Raw genomic sequence first — 17,801 nt, forward strand, 5'->3', positions numbered from 1 at the left:
ATTTGTTATTTTCCTTCGTTGAAGTAAGCTACACCCTATTGTACTTTAATTCATTTTAATTCTCTAAAATCATCCATAAGCCTTTTTCGTTGTAGTATCTTTAAGTTTGTGAGTTTTTTAGGAATTTATTCTACTTAAAAATTTCTGTCATGCAAAGTATTTTTAAAAAAGTTAGGAAATCAAGGATGCTCTTGAGCAAGAGCACCTGATTTCAAAGTCCTCTGCATCCATAAAATAACATTTAATCCATTAATTTCAGGTTACTATATTTGTGCTATCACAATCCAGGAAGCAAAGCCTCTAATAGTAGTGAGTTGTTGAAAGCAGCAAATCTACTTTTTGGAGCTCTTGAGCCTCGTTATTTATGGCAATACACCGGGACTCTCTTCTCTGATGCTTGTAAGAATATGAAGTCTCGCAACTACGATGAGTATTCGGAGCAGAAACCTGTTCAACCTGTCGGTAGTGGATACCCAATCCTAACAGAAGTAAGTCTTTTCTCAGGCGTAGAATATATTATTTATAATTTTTTTTTTCTATAATTCTGCTGAGATTTTAATGAAAAAGGATCCGTCAACCAAATCAAGTAAGAGTCTGATTCAGGCATCAGCGCTTCAAAAAATGGCATAAAGTGTCTGGTCACTTTGAAAAAAACTCTAATTTTTGTATTTCCAAGTCAATGAACTTGCTCTATGGAGTGATTGTGGCCTGTTTTTTAGTCTTTCTGTGTTGATCTCGTTTATTTTTCTTGAATAAAAAAAGTCCTTCAAATTGCTCTCCAAATAAATGAGTTAAATTTAGGAGATTTTGCTGTTTTTGTTTAGCTATGTTTGTTATTTTCAACCATTTCAATATTAATTGATTAAACTTCCCCTAAAGCTGGGACGATTATTATGTAAAGTATGACAAAAAGCGAAGTAACTTGTTTCAACCGTGAATGACTCAGAAGGTATAAAAATGAAAGGAATTCATCTTTATTTCGAAATACAATTTTTTGTTAATATTTCCTTTGTATATTTTTGCAGGTCTGTGCTATAATTGAATTTTTATTAGACGTGGTGCTATTAGAAACTTACTCGGAGACTCCCAGTGAACTCCTGCCGAGCCTCTTTTTACACATCATTACAACACTAACCGATCAGTGCGACTCTCTTTCGGCCAATCAAATGACAGTGTGCCTTCAACTTTGCACAAGACTCCTTTCCCGTATAACGCCTTCGGTCGTTATGCCGCAGCCTGTCGACCCACCGGCAGAAGCAACAGTTGTTCCTAAAAGTAAACCTGCACAGCAACCAGGAAAAGCAGTGCCAGTTAAAAGCTTAGAACCAAAGAAAGAAATGCCCCAACCATTGAGTAGGGTTGATGATTTTAGTAGTATCGATTCAGAAGTGTCAACATTATCAGAATTTTTACCATCAAAATCCTTGGAAAATTTAAGTAGTCTAGATACAATTACATTAACTGAAGATGCCACCTCTCAAAACTTGTCAATAGCAACATATTCAACCCTAGAAGCAAGCACTGCAGAGAGTCCCAACTCTGTAAGGTCAGCTGAACAAAATTCCATTATGGAGAAGTGTTTGAAGCAGTACGAGAAATTTTATGTAACTTTTGTGTATGGAGTTCGTGTAAAAATAGGTGAAACTAAAGGAGTGTCAGTGTTATTAGACGCTCTAAAAATTAAATCCAATATTTCAACAGTTGAAGATAGAACTAAGCAACTCGAAAAGCTGCTACGATTAGTTATAGCCCCTGACTCCTCCTCAAGTGATAGTTGTGTTGTGCCGTTTAGCTCCACGAGTGATTCAGCGTTTGCATTCTCTGATAGTGATTACTCATCAGCAAGAAGTGAGTGCTGCGACTCACTCGGTTCCGTATGGACCAAGTCCATGCATCTGTCTTCCAAGCTCCTAGTCGAGTTTTCAACATTCCAAACTTCTGTTGGCGACTCTGTGTTAGTTAGAAGAGAGCCATCTTTAGGTAATTATTTCATATGTATATATGTCCTTCCAGGGGTGCAGAAACTTCCAAGGGTTCCCTCATTTTAAGTTTTTGCAGAATTTTGCCCGACACGCGGTCCACAGTTGGGTTCCCTCAAAACAGCGCAGTCAACAGTTTGGTTCCCCCCAAAACAGCGCGCTTGACAGTTAGGTTCCCTCAAAGTAGTGCACTTGACAGTCAAGTTCCCCCTAAACCCAAAAAAATAAATAAAAAAAAAAAACTCCCAACGTTCCCCCAATTTCTTTGTCCTTACATGGGTTCCCCATTTCACGTGAACGGCCGGTCACAAGGTTGGGAAGTTTCTGCACCCCTGTGTTCTTCCTATCTCTCCTTTCAATTTTTTGTCCAAACTAATGCTGAAATTATTACCTCTTTTAAATTACAGTCAAACCATTATTACAATGAAACTCAGGGGTGGTCGATCTCTTTTTTAACTAACTGACTTTAAATGAAAAAAAAGGGAGTAAAATCGGGGTGCAAAAAAAATAAAAAAAAAAAAATGATTTAAGAACACCCTTTTTTATCTACTTATTTTTCCTTTAAACTCGGAAGGAGCACTTTTGGTATAGGTAGCACAACTGACGGGCCACTGGCCATTATTGACCTTATATTATTAGAGTTGTGTGATAGAGGATTTTTAGGTTTGATTAAAATTTTATTGCTTTAGAAAACATTAACTGTGATTACGATTTAATTTCAACTGAAATCAAAAATAGAATAAGTAATATAAAAAAGGAAGAAATTGAGTAAAAGTTTCTTTTTTTCAGTTTTTGTGGATTATAAAACCATGAAAAAGTTCAAGGATAAGGAATATTTTATCAAAAAACTTCTCAAAAGATTTTGGAAGCTAAAAATTTTATTCCAATTTATTTTTCTTAGAATTTAAAATCATATAAATAGAAGAATCGTCCAAAAAAGTGTGATTCGTGATATTTTTCTTTTGTTTATGCTTGACAGCAAACATTTTTTTTCTTAAATCATAGTATTATTTTATTTTTACCTTTATTTTCAGAAGATGAGTTGTTACCTGAGTGGTTGCAAGTTCTGATTGTTTGTGCCTGTTGGTTAGGCACAACTGCCCCATCCCTTCAATTGGTTGCCATAGCTACATTACTAGACCTCGTTTCCTTATGTCAGACGCAGAATCAGCTCCCGCCAAGCAATCAGCAGGCAGGAATTATACCTGTTCTGATCATACCTTTACTCAAACCAAACCATTTAAATTATATCGAAAACTGTACTAATTCTTTTCAGGTGAGTACTTTTTTTTTTTTTTCTCTCGTTCTTCTAGCAGCTAGCTTTTATTATGAAAAGTTCAAAGCGGTGAGAGTAACTAAATCTCTCAAATATTTGAACTAATAGTTACAACACTTTACTCAGCATTTACAAGTATATGGATCATTGAAAATAATATTGATTTTTATTTAGAACGATAGTATGCTATTTTATTGGAATAGTATTTTCATCACATTGGCATTTAACAGTTCAAAATTCCTCCTTCAAGGAAGTTTTTGCGGAAAGATCTGGTAAAGGACCCCGCACACCTCTTATGGGAAGCTGTACCATGAAGAATTGCCTTCTGACTTATGTATTTCGATTCTCCTCAAGATGCTGATCAAAAGTTATAATTGCGCCAACTTTCTACGATGCACCGTTTTCGCAAAAAACCTATGAGAAGATTCAATTATTCGGTGATAAATAGCCAGAAAGATTCCTCATTTCAGTGCTCGATTGACAAGCGGCTGTGTGTCAACAAGGAAATAATGGGGAATCCCGCACCGAGCGGCAGTCTTATCTCGGATTCCGCACGCCGTTTTGCTCGACCACCATCCAAATCAGATTCTTGAGGAGCATAAGAACAGGAAAGTCTGAACGTCTACCGGGCTAGTGCGGGAGGGAGATAGCCCCTGAGTCGGCAGGTACAGATAAGAAGACGGACACAAGCTACGTTTTTTCCTTATTCACATCGGGCCTGTTCTCAAATGCTTTGTTCTTTTTTATTCATAGTCACCGAATAATTGAATCTTCTCATAGGTTTTTTGCGAAAACGGTGCATCGTAGAAAGTTGGCGCTATTATAACTTTTGATCAGCATCTTGAGGAGAATCGAAATACATAAGTCAGAAGGCAATTCTTCATGGTGCAGCTTCCCATAAGAGGTGTGCGGGGTCCTTTTTTGCGGCAATAAGTCCTCACCTTTTTGACCATTTTTGATATGCCCCCCCCCCCCCTCCTTGGGAGAATTTTCCCCTCTAGCCCTATAAAGTGATTCTAAGCGAAGTCGGACAAGATCTACTACTATATTGAAATTCTTTTTCATTGAAATTTCAAGGTATTTTTCATGAATTTTCAGAGCCTTTTTGAAATTCCATTGAAATCGTACGTAATATCTCAAGGGCGATCTTAGCAATGCTATCTCTCTTTTATACATAGAGTTCCGACTACTTCTCAAGTTCGTCAATGCTTGACATATTATGTATACTTAAAGCATACGTCTTGCAAAGCATGTCATTCAGAATTCTAAGGTTTACAATTTTTTATATGCATACATTGACTCAAATAAATCTTCAAAAAGTGTAATTAATGTTTCTCCTTATAACTTTGTCTTTTAGATGATAGCGTATTGGTTGTGGAATCACCTTGGCACACCAAGACACCAAGTGAGATGTGTCGAATTATTACACCAGTTACAAAGTGTTCTTCATCATTCTGACATCACTGAAAATTGTATTGGTAGGTTGTTTTCCTTACCCTGTATTGTATGTATGACATAAGTTAATGTGCCTGCTTGTGCAAAATTTCCCTTGATTTTCGCAAAGAAGTTTCATTAGAAAAGTGATTTTCGCTGTTATCTGGATCCTTTTAAAAGTACAGTTCGCCTCATGTGACTTAATTTCTCAAATAATTGGTTTTCAGCAGCATTTCAGTGGGTTGTAATGTTCGATTTAATTTTTTGTATTGTATCTCTTAATGTTTCTTTCAAAAGTTAAACGGGAGAATTCAAAGGGTGACAAAAAAGCTCTAATTTGATGGTCCTAAAATTCTGATACCAGTTTAGTGTCACAAAATTTCACACAGTTCTAAAGTGTCGACATTTCCTAGGGCTAGGTGAAAATGAAAAAACTTCAAATTTGTGAGTCCTTTTTTGCTGATATTCAATACTAACTCAAACTGTAAAACCTCAAATATGCAAACTTATTCCAAGTTTTGTAATTTCCAATTCATATGTTAGGTATTGAATTTAACATCATACATTTCTAAAAAGTGCTGCATCAACTCTATTTAAAAATTGTAATCTCTTCTCATGGGGCGAAGCAGTCTCTTTGTCTACTTGTAGATAATCAAGCAAGCATTCCGAGGGCTCTCATTTCCTGAAAGTAGTGATGCACCTGCTGCGGCACCAGGGCGACACCACATCTATATATTGTTGTCAGATGTTGGTGTCTAAAAATTACACACATTTAAAAATTTGCTACAAAAAACTAGTTTGAGTACCCTAATTTCAAAGAAATATGCACAAAGATGATATATCATACACATATCAACAAAGTACCTAAAACAATATCATTTATTCGCTGTTTACTTTTAATTCAATAACAAGCAGCTACCTCCCGCATATTGGCCCAAAACCTATTTTTGCTCTGCCCTACTTGGTCCTCCAACTAAGTTTGTGTATTTTACTCATCTATTTTTCAGTATCTTCAACATTTCAAGAACTAAAGCACTCTTTGACTTCTTTCTTTCCTTAATTAGGTGAAACTCTTGTGTCACCAGCCTATTCCGACACTGAGAAGTTGGCATCTTTTAGGAAATTTGCCGTATTGTGGCATGTTGGACGAGAAGTTACCGGTAGAATGGGCAACTCTTTGCAATTATCAGATATTTTTTACAAGTAAGTTTCTTGTACAATAAATTTAAGTTACATTATGTATGAAACCCTTGGCGGATCCAGCAAATTTGCAACATTGTTTTTATCCATTTAAACCTATGGAAATATATCGATTCTTGGAGGGGCCAGGTGTTCCGACAAGAATTGATTAATTAACATAGGTTTGAATGGAGGGAGTCCGGTGTTGCCGAATTGCTGGATCGGCCTCTGAATGGAACAAAATAGTATAAGTCAGAAAAAACAATGTCTCCAGGAGAAGTGCAACCAGATTTACGTGACATAGAAGAATAAAGGGTCAAGTTATTTATTGATTCTAGCCCTCTTTCTCCAAATTAATAAAATTCGAGAGATATTGAAAATAACATACAGAATGAAAAACGGATTCAACTCATATTCCAACTGATTTTCTATTCCATTAGGTACATAATTTTTTTTTTTTCAATGGGAATTTTGATTTTTTCTGTCCTATTTTTCAGATCAATGCTGAAGATGTTAGACAATTTACAACTATCTGAGTGTCGACCTTTAAAAATTGAAGCTCAACTATGGCTTCTACATTCCTTGTTGCGAGATGACATCCACCGTATGATTGACCCTCTTCTTTTTATACTCCTTGACCCTTTGACTGCACGTTTGGGTGTGCTTCAAGCAAAAGTGCAACAAGCAGATACTAATGACAATACAATAAAACCGTCATCAAATGCCGAAGATCCCAGCAAGAATACAAAGATCTATGCCATCAGTTCTGTTGACGGAAATATCATGTACCATGTCTCAGAGAAATACCATAACAAGAAATTATTTAAAGACCCGTCTGTCATCCATACTAATAAGGGCAAAAAAATATTTGCAGTTACATCTTTGACAAATAGAGATGTGTGCTCCGATAAAATGATGAACCAGTTTGTTGATGATAAAGCAATGGAAGCGATGAACAAAGACACAACTGATTATTATCGGTCTGGCTCAAAAAATGTTTCATTGCTAAAAAATATCTCTGTATTTGTGAATCCATTTGCATCCGATCAGACTACGTCTTCTATGAATAATGACTTTGATGACTACTTTATTCAAGAAAGTAAATCAGAAGAAGACTTTGTTCCTAAACTGACAACACTCAGCCCTGAACCAGCGCTCAAAAAACGAACCAAATCACCGCTTAGTTTTAAATTTGATAATCGAAAGAGGAAAGAGAAATCAGCTGCTGTTGTTCGGAACAACTCCTACTCTTCATTAGAAAACTTACGTAATTCTCTAGTCGTCAATCCGTCTTCCATGATGATGAATTCCATTGACCTGCTCAACTTTTCCAAAATTTCCGACACCATTTTCGTCAAAGTTAGTGATGGTAAAAGTTTTTTCAGCCGGAAAAGCAACAACACACCAACTCGAAATTCTCTAACTGATGACAACCTCATTAATCTCAGCACATTGCAGAATAATGATAATGGTGAGTTGGTGCGTAGCTGGTCATTTTCAAACACCACCCCTGCCTACAAGCGTTCGAGTTCGCAGCCAGACTTGGAAGAATCAACGCCTGCAGATGAGTATTTTGAGCCTGTTGGTGCAGGAGAAGAACTCAGATCTACCGATGATATCGTTCGTTCTGTGTTGTTAGAAGTCATAGACCAAGTTGCCAAAGATTTGGGAGAAGAAAGTGAACTGGATGGTATTTCTCAAGAGGTGAGAATCGTGTCTCTTCCTTGCTTCTATATTTTTTTCAATTTGATCAACTGTGCAGACATTTAGCATGAAGGCTCCATCCTTCAAGATGCCAGTTAAATTGTATATTTTTTCCTTTTTCTTTTTCTTTTTCTTTCTTTCTTTCTTTCATTCTAAAATTTTCAGGAACTCAAAGGGAAATTAGTGAGAAGTTAAAGCAATTTTACCCTGCCGGACCCACCAAGTCTCTTTTATCAAGTAATTCCCCAATCAGAAGTTATATCATGGCATGTGATGTTCAGATTCATTTGTATTTAATTACATATTTTCAGTTTTTATTATTCTGAAAAATCATCACTCAAATTTTTACATCTCTTTTTAATAACAAACCATTAGTAATTTTTGGCTTGTCCTTTTGTTTTCAGATAAGTGACAGTAAATCAACACTAGATACAATCAGTGTAAAGAGCTCAAGTCTTGTTATTACTCCACTCAGTGAAGTGGATAATCCCTTGGAAAAACCTGCCAAGAAACCTGCTCGAAGTAGTAACTCTCAAAAGTTCCATTCTTCAACATCATCAAAAAGTGCTGACAGTGATATCGATGGAATCCACTCGCATCTCCTCCTTTATACCAACATCTATGACTCCACACGCACACTGTATGCAATTCAGACCATCAAGAATATCTTGCTCACCAATGCTCGTGCTTTTTTATATGCTGCTGCAACAACTAGTCTCAATGCTAGATCTCCGTTACTGAAGCTCCTGGCCAGGCATCGCAAGTCAATATTTGGCCATGGGTTTTTTAGTGAGACAGATTCTTCTGGTATGACATATAGCCGCAGCTCTATGTACTTAGAAGTCCTGATTCTTATTTCATTGTATTACACAAGGAGTTACTACCTCAACAATGGGCAGTCAAAGCTGACCCTGGAGGAAATTCTTGGAAACAGACAAGTATGTTGTTCGAACTTGCTTCTTTCTGTTTTTTTAAATTTGTTCTTCTTTATTTTTATCTTAATATTTCAATAATTGTAAAGCGTATATTGATTAATATCCATTCCATGCAAAACGTGCTCAAAATCGGGTTTTCTGGACTAAGCACTTTTTTCTCTTTTTTTCAAAGACTAGGAGAAGCATGTAGTGTAATCTACCAAAGATTGGTAAACCCTCCAAAATTCTCAGTTTAGGTGAATTCATGTAATTTTTTTCCTTTTCTTTTCCTGTATCAAAGATGTTTCAATTCATGACTAGTTTTGAGTTTTGACGGGTTTTTTTTTTTCTTCTTCTTTTTTTCTTCTTTTTTTTTACAAAAAATAGTTTGTATTTGTCATTTATGAGAGTACTTATACCAAGAATATACTCTAGTGCAAGCACTCCAAAGTAAAGGAAATTCTTAGGCAGTAAAGAATCTGATTCTATCATGTCATTGAAATCGGTTTGTTCATATGTTTGCCGCTACTTTTGGCTACCTTGAACTGGAAATTCAACAGTACCTACAAAATATGTCCCTACTCTCTATCGATCTACCTTTCTCTTCATGTAAAATTCAAAAAACATCATGGAAGGATATAATTTCAGTATGTATCTACAGATTTTAAAAGAGTTTGGATTAATTTTAAGATAAGATTTTATGCTTGCATCGATGCACCAAGGTTGGTTTTTTTCTTGTTATCAACTTGTTGCTTGTCACGCTTGTTTCTTCTGAGATGTGGTCATTAAAGCGAGATGCAAGCATTAACTACTCACGTAAAATCTGGGATTGTTACAGCTGTATTTATGTGTATGGGTTATGACTGTTATGGTTCCAGCAGGAAAATACACCACTGTACTTGAATTTGTCAGGGGAATCCTGTGGCCCTGGGGGATCTATGCACAAAAAATCTTGTACTAATTAAAGGGGGAGATCAAATCGTTGTCCGAAGTTTTGACCATTTTTTTTCTTTCCCGCAAGGTTCAAATCTCAAGCGTGGAATTACTCTCCCTCATCTGTGCTGAATTGTGTGGAGTCGTGAGGGACAATGGTCGTGGATTTGCTTCATATCTAGGAGACCTACTTACGCGTGTGAAAGCTCAAAATGTTGTGCTCCACTGCATCCTAGCCAGCGTTCATCCGGTCACTTCACCTCGCAGCTTTACGCAAGACATTGTTGCTTTCAATGATCAGCTGCCTTCATCCCCTGATAGGCATTCCATCTACAATGAGTCCTTTCAAATACAGTTGTTGAGGTGAGTGCCGAAATACCAAAAATTTTTTAGTTGCTCTCAAAGTGGCACAAAGTGGCTCAAGTGGCTTTTTTTTTTTTTTTTTTTTTTGTTTTTTTTTTTTTTTTGTTTTTTTTTTTTTGTTTTTGTTTTTTAAGTGCAATACATGACACAGGTAATAATAAAACCATGATCTGCTCGACTCTAGACCTTAAAGATATTTGCTCTTTTTGTGGTGTCAATGCACCATGGTTCGTGCAGCCTTGAAAAGTGCCTGATTTTTACATTTATTTTTCAAGGCCGTGAAAGTACTTGATTCCTTGGATTGTGCTTGAAAAGTGCTTGAATTTTACTCTTCACTCTTAGTTAGCGGTAAATGCTTGTTGTCAAGAATTAATGAAGCATTTAACATTACGTAGATTGTTCAGGAATTTGGCGCCATTTTCTGGGTAAATTACAACATTATGGTGAACTTCTTTTTTCAGACTTTCAGTCCTCCCAACGGAAGAGCTAGATTGAAAAATTGTAAAAGAAAGAAAAGAAAAAATAATGAAGGACGTAATTATCATAATCGCAAATCATAATAAGAGACGAAAACTGTGCCCTTAGGAAAAAATTATGAACATGGTCTTTAAAAGCACTTGAAATTCTTAAAGAAGTGGACAAGTGCTTAATTTCTTATGCTTGCGGCTGTACAGTCCATGTGCGTAGCACTAAACAGTCGGATTTCTTTTTAGCATTGAACTCTAGTCAGTTCAGCAGGAAACTGCAGCCAATAACATAAGATTATTTCTAATTTTAAAATGAATTATTGAAACTGTCTGTTTATTGAAGAAAAATTGTTTTTGAAAAAGATTAAAATTTTGAGCCCAGAAAACAGATGGTTGAAAGATCGATATTAATGCGTAAGCAGTGTGTTTTTTTATCACATTGTCAGGCTGAAGCAAGTTTCAGCGCTGCACCACCTAAGTTGCAAAATTTAGAAACTTCATGTTGCCAACATGATTAGTTTAATATCAAAGCAGACCACCAACTTTGGATCTCTGCAAAATTTATCAATTTTTTTAATTCTATTTTTCATTTAATTTTATTAATTTAAAGGAAAAAGGCTTTTATTACATATGTACGATCAATTTTCTTAGTTTTTTTTTTTTTTTTTACCTCTCTTGAATTTGAAGTGTCTCTCTCTTTTTACTTAGCTGTCATCTGTTTTTGTTCTACAGGTTTCTGATATCTCTTCTAATGTTGGAATATGAAATCAATCATAAGAAAGGTGAAACAGAAACTGCGGATGAAAAGTCAAATAATACCACTCCAAATGAAATCCGTTATATTTCTGGGAAACCTATTCCCCAGCAACCAATGTTCATTTCAGCGATCATGAAAGCATTAGAACCTAACGGTCTTTTGCGTCATATGCATCAGCACTGGACATCACTGGTTACATGTTCGTTGCCGTATTTGGGCAAGTCACTGACAAGGATCATCACTAGTGTCATAAAACAGCTCTGCGGTAATATTGAGTTGTTGAGTCAAACGTACCAAAACATGGAGTCGGAAGAGAGTGAAACTAAGTCAAGCTACGCAAGGTAGGTGACTTAGCCGTTTTTCCCTACATTTTTCATCCGTTTAGTTTCATAAGATTTTCTTTCTTTTCTTTAAATCGCTTTTAGAAGTAATTTATCCATTAGAGTCTGGATAGTTCAAGCAGTTCAGACATTGTTTAATTTTAAGTCAATTTTTCATGGTTGTCCTAGAGTGGATCAACAAGCAACTTTTTTTTTTTTTAATTGAAAGTTAATTGGTAAATTTTGATAACATTTTAAAGCAGACACCAAAGTCCTTTGTAATGTTTCTACCTTATCACTCAGAGTGTGAAAAAATGCATAGAGAATGTCATGTGAGCCTAATTTCTGTAAATTTATATGTTTTCCTCTCTCTTTGCCATCCTTTCATCTATCATCTATTATTCCGTAATTTAATAGGTATGTAAAAAAATTAAATATTCTGAACAAGTGACTCTCAAGTAATAAAATCATGCTTACCAGTTTTTTTACTCTATTTTTAAATTAAACAAACTTTTGAACTGTTCCCGCAACGGTTTAAAACTCATAAGTGAAGAACTGTTTATTTCTGAGCTACGGACATTTTTACAAAAAAAAACTTTCATCAATTGTGTAACAAATGTGCTGAAACTGTTCGATGAACTGGCGCTCTCTCGATGCTGAAAGTCAATCAGCCCTCAAAGTTATGTCTCAAAGAATCAGAATTTTAACTATTTATGCTTCTAGAAATAATTTCTTTAACCAAACATAGCCATAGAAAACAGCTGTAAAACATGTCGTTTCTAAATGAGATCTTGATTTTTCAAGAGAAAATTTTTGTATGCAATTATTAAAATGTAATGTAAAACATTTTTGATTCAGCAAGAAAAGTGCAGCCAATGTACAGCGTAATGAATAATGATGGAGTAAAATTTTCCTGAGCAAATGCAAATATCAGCTGAGTATTTCCTTGAATTTGTTGACAGTATCACACATTCTCATGACTTTTAACAGTTTCCCCTCGATTTAAGTAATTGATGCCTCCCTTTTTTAGTTGCCCGGTGGATTATGCAATAACACAACTCGAAGCTCTAACCGTACTTTGTCATTATTGCTTGTTGGACTCCGCTCAGTCAGTCAATCAACCACAGCCAGCGCAACTTTATTCTAATTTAGCCTTTGTCTGTATTCCTGCACCTTTCAGTCAGGTAGTCTAATCAATTTACTATTTTATCAAGCGATTTACAACTACATATTTATATTTCTCAGTGGGATGCCTTCTTGATAAAAACATTACCAAAATTCTCCAAATATTTTTTTCAAGTTTTAAAAAACTAGAAAAGTTCTATAAATGAATGTTTTCTTGCCAATTTATACTTTGCTATACTTTGCAAAAATACTGGTTTCATTAATAATATTCAATATAAAATGGGTACATCATACTTAGAAACTTCTGTTAGCAGTCTTTTGTAGATACATTTTTAAATCAAAGCCAAAATTAGCCTGTACAAAGATAGTACCTTATTTAGTGAAATTGAACTTTAAACTCAAAGTCAGATGAGATTTCGCTTTAATTTAGGATGTTTAAAATAACTTATATCAGGATTAATTAGGCAAAATATTCATCTAGATGGTACGGACTTGTTTCTTGCTGAATATGGAAGTGGAGCTCAGTAATTTAGCAAATGTGTTTCAATATCTTAATGTTTTTCTACTTCTGAAGAAAATTACCTGAAAGTTTAGCATCATAACACTCCTTGTACTTTTTCGAAGAAGACGAAAAATTCCTCCTCTCCATCTACAGAAATTTGAAACTGAGTTTCTGTATTCATTGCAAAGATGGTACTTGAATAAATTTGCTCGTCAAAATAACTTTGATCTGGTGCATTCAATGTTGATGAAAAATTAAGTAGTGAAAATAAAGGGTCAACTTTCATGCAACAGAACGAAAACCCTAATTCATTTGTACTTTCTCACAGGAGCAGCTGAAGGAAAATGCAGAATCCATATCAAGTGCTCGCAAAGCTGTTCTTGGAGTTCTTTCTCAAATTGTAGGAAGTTTATCTGTTCTTTGGCAAGTTCTTACAAATATTAATCAAAGGTAAATTCCTTATATGAAAGCTTTTACTCAGCTTCGTCGGGGGGATCAAATAAGTTATTGCTACTGAGAGCCGTAGAAAGCCGTGCAGTGTTGAGCCAAGACTTAGCATTATTGAGGAAACTTAAATTTTTTAGGCAATGATGAATTATAAGGTTATAAACTGGGCTCAGCTTCAATGGATTCAGCTTTTGCTAAGTCATGAGTTCCATCCTTTTCAATGAAGTATTAGGACCTGTACGAGGAAGGACTGAATATCTAACCTCTTTCCTTTTGAACCATATCTCTCTCATGAATATTGAAAATTAAAGTTAAAAATAATTGAAGATACACATCATCCGTGTCAAATTCAGGATAAATGGGTCTCTAGACGAGGTATGCATTAAAATACTCTGTGATATTCTCTTTTGAATTCTATAGAGACAACGAATTACACCGTAGGAATTTAGGAAATTAACTCCTAAATAAGATTTCTGTGTTTATAATTAACATCATTTAAATGGCAAAAATACGAGCAAAGTCATTTCTATAGTCAAGCTTCCATTTGATTTGTGTTGAAAATACTTGTTTATATCTTGCTCAGGAATGATCTTGAAACTTTCCTGTGTGTGAATCGTTTTCTACCGAAGGTTTTGAAGAGAAATCGTGTGACGTTTTTCTCTAGTTCTGACCTTGTCCCGTCATTCATTGTCTCGGGTCCAGCTCCATACCGCAAAGACTAGTTCCGTCTGCTTGTTTCTCTAAATTCGTTTTTTAGATCTGTAAAAGCTAGTTACTCTGCTTAACCACATTCATATCAAGCTGCATTGTAAATTTCCAGGTTAATTCCGCTGAACAGCGTAGCAGGAAGCCCTCGAATTGTGCGCAGTCAACTTCTAGAGTTGCTTAGTCCAATAGCATTACATCATGCCTCCAGTTTTCTTGGTGCTGTGGCCACAGTTTGGTATGATAGACGACCTCTCTCCTCTTCCAGCCAAGTTTTATCGTCGGCCAATGAAGATCAGCAAGTTCTTGTCGAGTTGGTGTCAGCAATCAAAACTATGCCCATCGACACTTTAGTTGTAACCCTTCACAGTCTTGTGAAGCAAGGAGCACCATATCAGGTGAGGTCAATTTGCCAAAATTTAAAGCTTTGTGTAAACATTTTTAGTTGAGATGAAAAATACGTAGTGCTTAGCATGCATGAAAGAAGTGTAGAATGGTCTTTTTTACTGTCTACATTTTCGATGATAACCTTTATACTAGATGAGCTTCAAGCTTAGTTATGCCTCAGTTTAGTTTCACAGAATCATATGGCCCAAGTTGAAAAATGTATATCTCAGTTTTTGATGTTGCAAGTTTCTGCTCAAGTTTTAATTGCTTAAAAGAAAACTAACCAAAAGTTTCTTTTGACATTTTTTGTGAATTTTTTTCACTCATTCAAAAAAAAAAAATCGCACAAAATTTCAAGGAAACATTATGATCAGTTTTCCTTTTGTAGATGACAAACCATAATCGGAGTTTTTTAACATTTCTAATAAGACACAAATTTCTTGCATTTAGCCGTAATATTCTGATGGTGGCATTCCCGAGATTAACAAAAAATTATAAAAACAGCCCACATGCCAAGTTCCCATGTTAAAGTGTCAAGAAAAAACATGTAACGGATTGCTTTACTTTGTACCATGCCTAGTGCCTCAGTCTGTGATATGTTGAACGAACCCATTTTCAGAAGAAGATTCTGATCAAAACCCAGCAGAAAGAAATCGAAGGCTCATAGGTTCCAAAGTGATGTGCCATTTAAAGAGGCGGACAAGCTTCAGAATAGAATTAGTGAAAATTTTTTGGCAATAATTTAGCATTAATCAATTCAAAACCTAATATTTGCCAAGACCCATCTGCATCCATAAAAATTGCTCTATAAACTTCTTGGATCATCTGGTCGAGGCACCTTCAGTTTTGTACAGCACATGGAAGGAAGTTTTTAGGGAAGAACATCTGATTCTTTTAAGGAAAATGCCTTTTTCGAAATCTTGAAATATATAAAGTCATGTGGCTTTAGATGTCTCTATAAATTATCACAGGGGCAACAAGTAGAGAACCTCTGAGAGAAAATGTGAACTGGAATTTAAAATTCTGACTTTTAAATAAATGAAATCCTTAAAAAATATTAGCAGTAAGCATGTTATATGTATTGCAAAACATAGTTTTCAAAATGTATTTAACAATACTCTTTTGACTACGGAATGCACCAGAGTACGACTATCACTAATCCATCTTCTTTCTTTCCTCTTTTCTTTCATTGGCCAGAATGCATGATTTTTCAGTAATTTAAGATCATTTTTAGAAAGTGTATCAAATCACAACAAAGAGTTGGAGAGTTGCCAGCTTCTAGAAGATCTTGACCGTGACAGATTCCAGATTCCTGTGGCGGATAGGTGTCGCAGAGCGTCCTAAATCGCTGTAAAAGCAACTAGTCCATACGCACATCAAAGCTCAAAGACTCACCGCTCTAATTACTATGTCCAAAATATGCAGTAAAAATTATGGGACAAAATGAGAAACCTTTTACAGTGCTATGCTGTGCTGCAATTTTTTTAAAGAACCTAGGTTTTTGGCTTGAATATAATGAAATTTAGCAGCCCCAAATTTTAAATTGTCAAACTTAAAATATATTTTTACCCAGATTTAGCATTCCATACAAATCAGTTATTTCTTTTTACTCTCATTTTGACGCTTTATGACTATATTCAGATCCAAAAGGAGCTACATTAGGGCTAGTCTAAGGATCCTCAAACATTGAGAGCCTTAGTTTCAGGCTTAATTCTTTTCTAATACTTTATTATTTGAGATTCATTCAGATAATTGGACATCCTTGATCCCTGACAACCCCATCTTGAAGTTGTACTATTTCATCTGTTGAAGTTCATTTATGAGCTATTCATCAGTATACTGTAGATCTTGTAGTCGTCTAGTTTATTATCTAGCTATCAGTTTTCATAATTGTCCTCTTTCTTTTTTATTCTATTACTCTTTTTGCTGTTCTTGTAGTCTCGTAGATTCTTGTTCTGTCTGTTTTTTGCCCTTGTTGATTCTCTTTCCTTTCCTTGAGTTTACGTTTTGTTTTTAAAAATGTATCAATTGATTGCTTGCTAATTTTCAATAATTTTTCTGTCCCTAAATTTCATGTGTTCATTGGCATTGCGGAAAAATATTATCAGAGAAATGGAGAGGTAGCGACTGATAATGCCGCAGTACAGCAGGTAAACAAAGAAAGTCAAACAATATTTACATTGGTTTTTTCTAATGTGCTAAAATGGAAACAGGGATTTTTATATTTATTTATTTATTTTTATGAAAAAAAGTGTTTTATCTCAGTTCTCAAGTTTGAAGAACCATATTGACCTATTGGTCAGCACGTCTGACTCTAGGCCAGTAGGTCCTGGGTTCAAATCCTGGTAATGGTGACAAATTTTCTTGAAACTAACGAGCAGTTATATACAGCAACAGATTCCCCGCAGCCTTAATTCCTGAAAATTTGAGTTGCCTAGGGAATGAATGTACCTGTCCTCTATTGTCCAAGGACTAAAGGTAGCTGTAGGCTCCTAAAGCAATGTTAACCATCAAACCAGCTGGGAGGGAAGAAAAATCGAAGAAGGTGTGAGCGTTTTAAAGTTGGGGAAATTCTTCCAATCTGTTGAATTTTACTTCTTTCTTCCTTCCAAAGAGCTCTAAGTGAATTGAAACTCGGAATTCATTTCACATTCCTTCAATAACATGTTTTAATTTTGTGCTCCTCCCAAAATTTCTATGTTTTAAACATTATTTTCCCGCTTGCATTTGCTAGTAAAAAATTTCTTTTTTAAATGCAATGGAACTGTTCCCAACTTCAGCCAGTGCAAAAAAAATGCTAGTTTCCAATGAAAAATGAAATGACTCTTAATGAACATATTGGCAAAATTTAAAATTCACTCTTCACCTTCCAATCTACGCAAGAGATCTGCGTATTTTTGAGCTTTCTGTTCAAAAAAGTATACTACAGCAAAGATGAAGTTTGATACTAATGAGCCATTTGTAAAACTTCAAATGACTGCCGTCAAGTGTTACAGTTTTTCAATTAAACAGAAACAACCTAAAAAACACCATTTATCTAACATATCCTTTTTTTGTGTTCAATGTTTTATAAGTAGAAGTACTTCGGTTGTTCGTTTTTATTTGAGGAAGTGTGTCTTATCATGGAGGCTATTTTAAGAGTTTTACAGGAAGTTCTGAGATGGGGGTGACTCATAAAATTTTGTCTCTGCCATGATAGTTTTTTTGAAGCAGGAAGTTCAAAAACGCTGAAATTTCTAACTCAAATCTTAAAGTGTCGAGTTACTTTCAGACTTTTGCAATGCCCTTATTGTGATTCTGGAGCCATTT

At 35.2% G+C, this 17,801-nt stretch overlaps 1 protein-coding gene across 5 annotated transcripts in view; it reads left to right on the plus strand.

Annotated features, from left to right (window-relative positions):
* The window catches only part of LOC109033126 (protein DOP1 homolog), a 94,662-nt gene that overhangs the window by 52,159 nt on the left and 24,702 nt on the right, over positions 1–17,801 (plus strand). For 3 of the 5 annotated variants that reach the window (XM_019045574.2, XM_019045572.2, XM_019045575.2), the window contains exons 9-21: positions 260–488; positions 1,026–1,980; positions 3,014–3,255; positions 4,613–4,733; positions 5,754–5,892; positions 6,366–7,572; positions 7,977–8,510; positions 9,508–9,782; positions 10,982–11,347; positions 12,357–12,510; positions 13,282–13,403; positions 14,221–14,503; positions 16,601–16,642. In XM_019045574.2, coding sequence (XP_018901119.2) covers positions 260–488; positions 1,026–1,980; positions 3,014–3,255; positions 4,613–4,733; positions 5,754–5,892; positions 6,366–7,572; positions 7,977–8,510; positions 9,508–9,782; positions 10,982–11,347; positions 12,357–12,510; positions 13,282–13,403; positions 14,221–14,503; positions 16,601–16,642 — 4,669 coding nt within the window. The remainder of the gene's footprint in view (positions 1–259; positions 489–1,025; positions 1,981–3,013; positions 3,256–4,612; positions 4,734–5,753; positions 5,893–6,365; positions 7,573–7,976; positions 8,511–9,507; positions 9,783–10,981; positions 11,348–12,356; positions 12,511–13,281; positions 13,404–14,220; positions 14,504–16,600; positions 16,643–17,801) is intronic. The other 2 variants (XM_072306138.1, XM_072306139.1) reach the window with 2 other exon arrangements.

Source organism: Bemisia tabaci, chromosome 1, assembly GCF_918797505.1.
Source record: "Bemisia tabaci chromosome 1, PGI_BMITA_v3".
Taxonomy (NCBI): Eukaryota; Metazoa; Arthropoda; class Insecta; order Hemiptera; family Aleyrodidae; genus Bemisia; species Bemisia tabaci.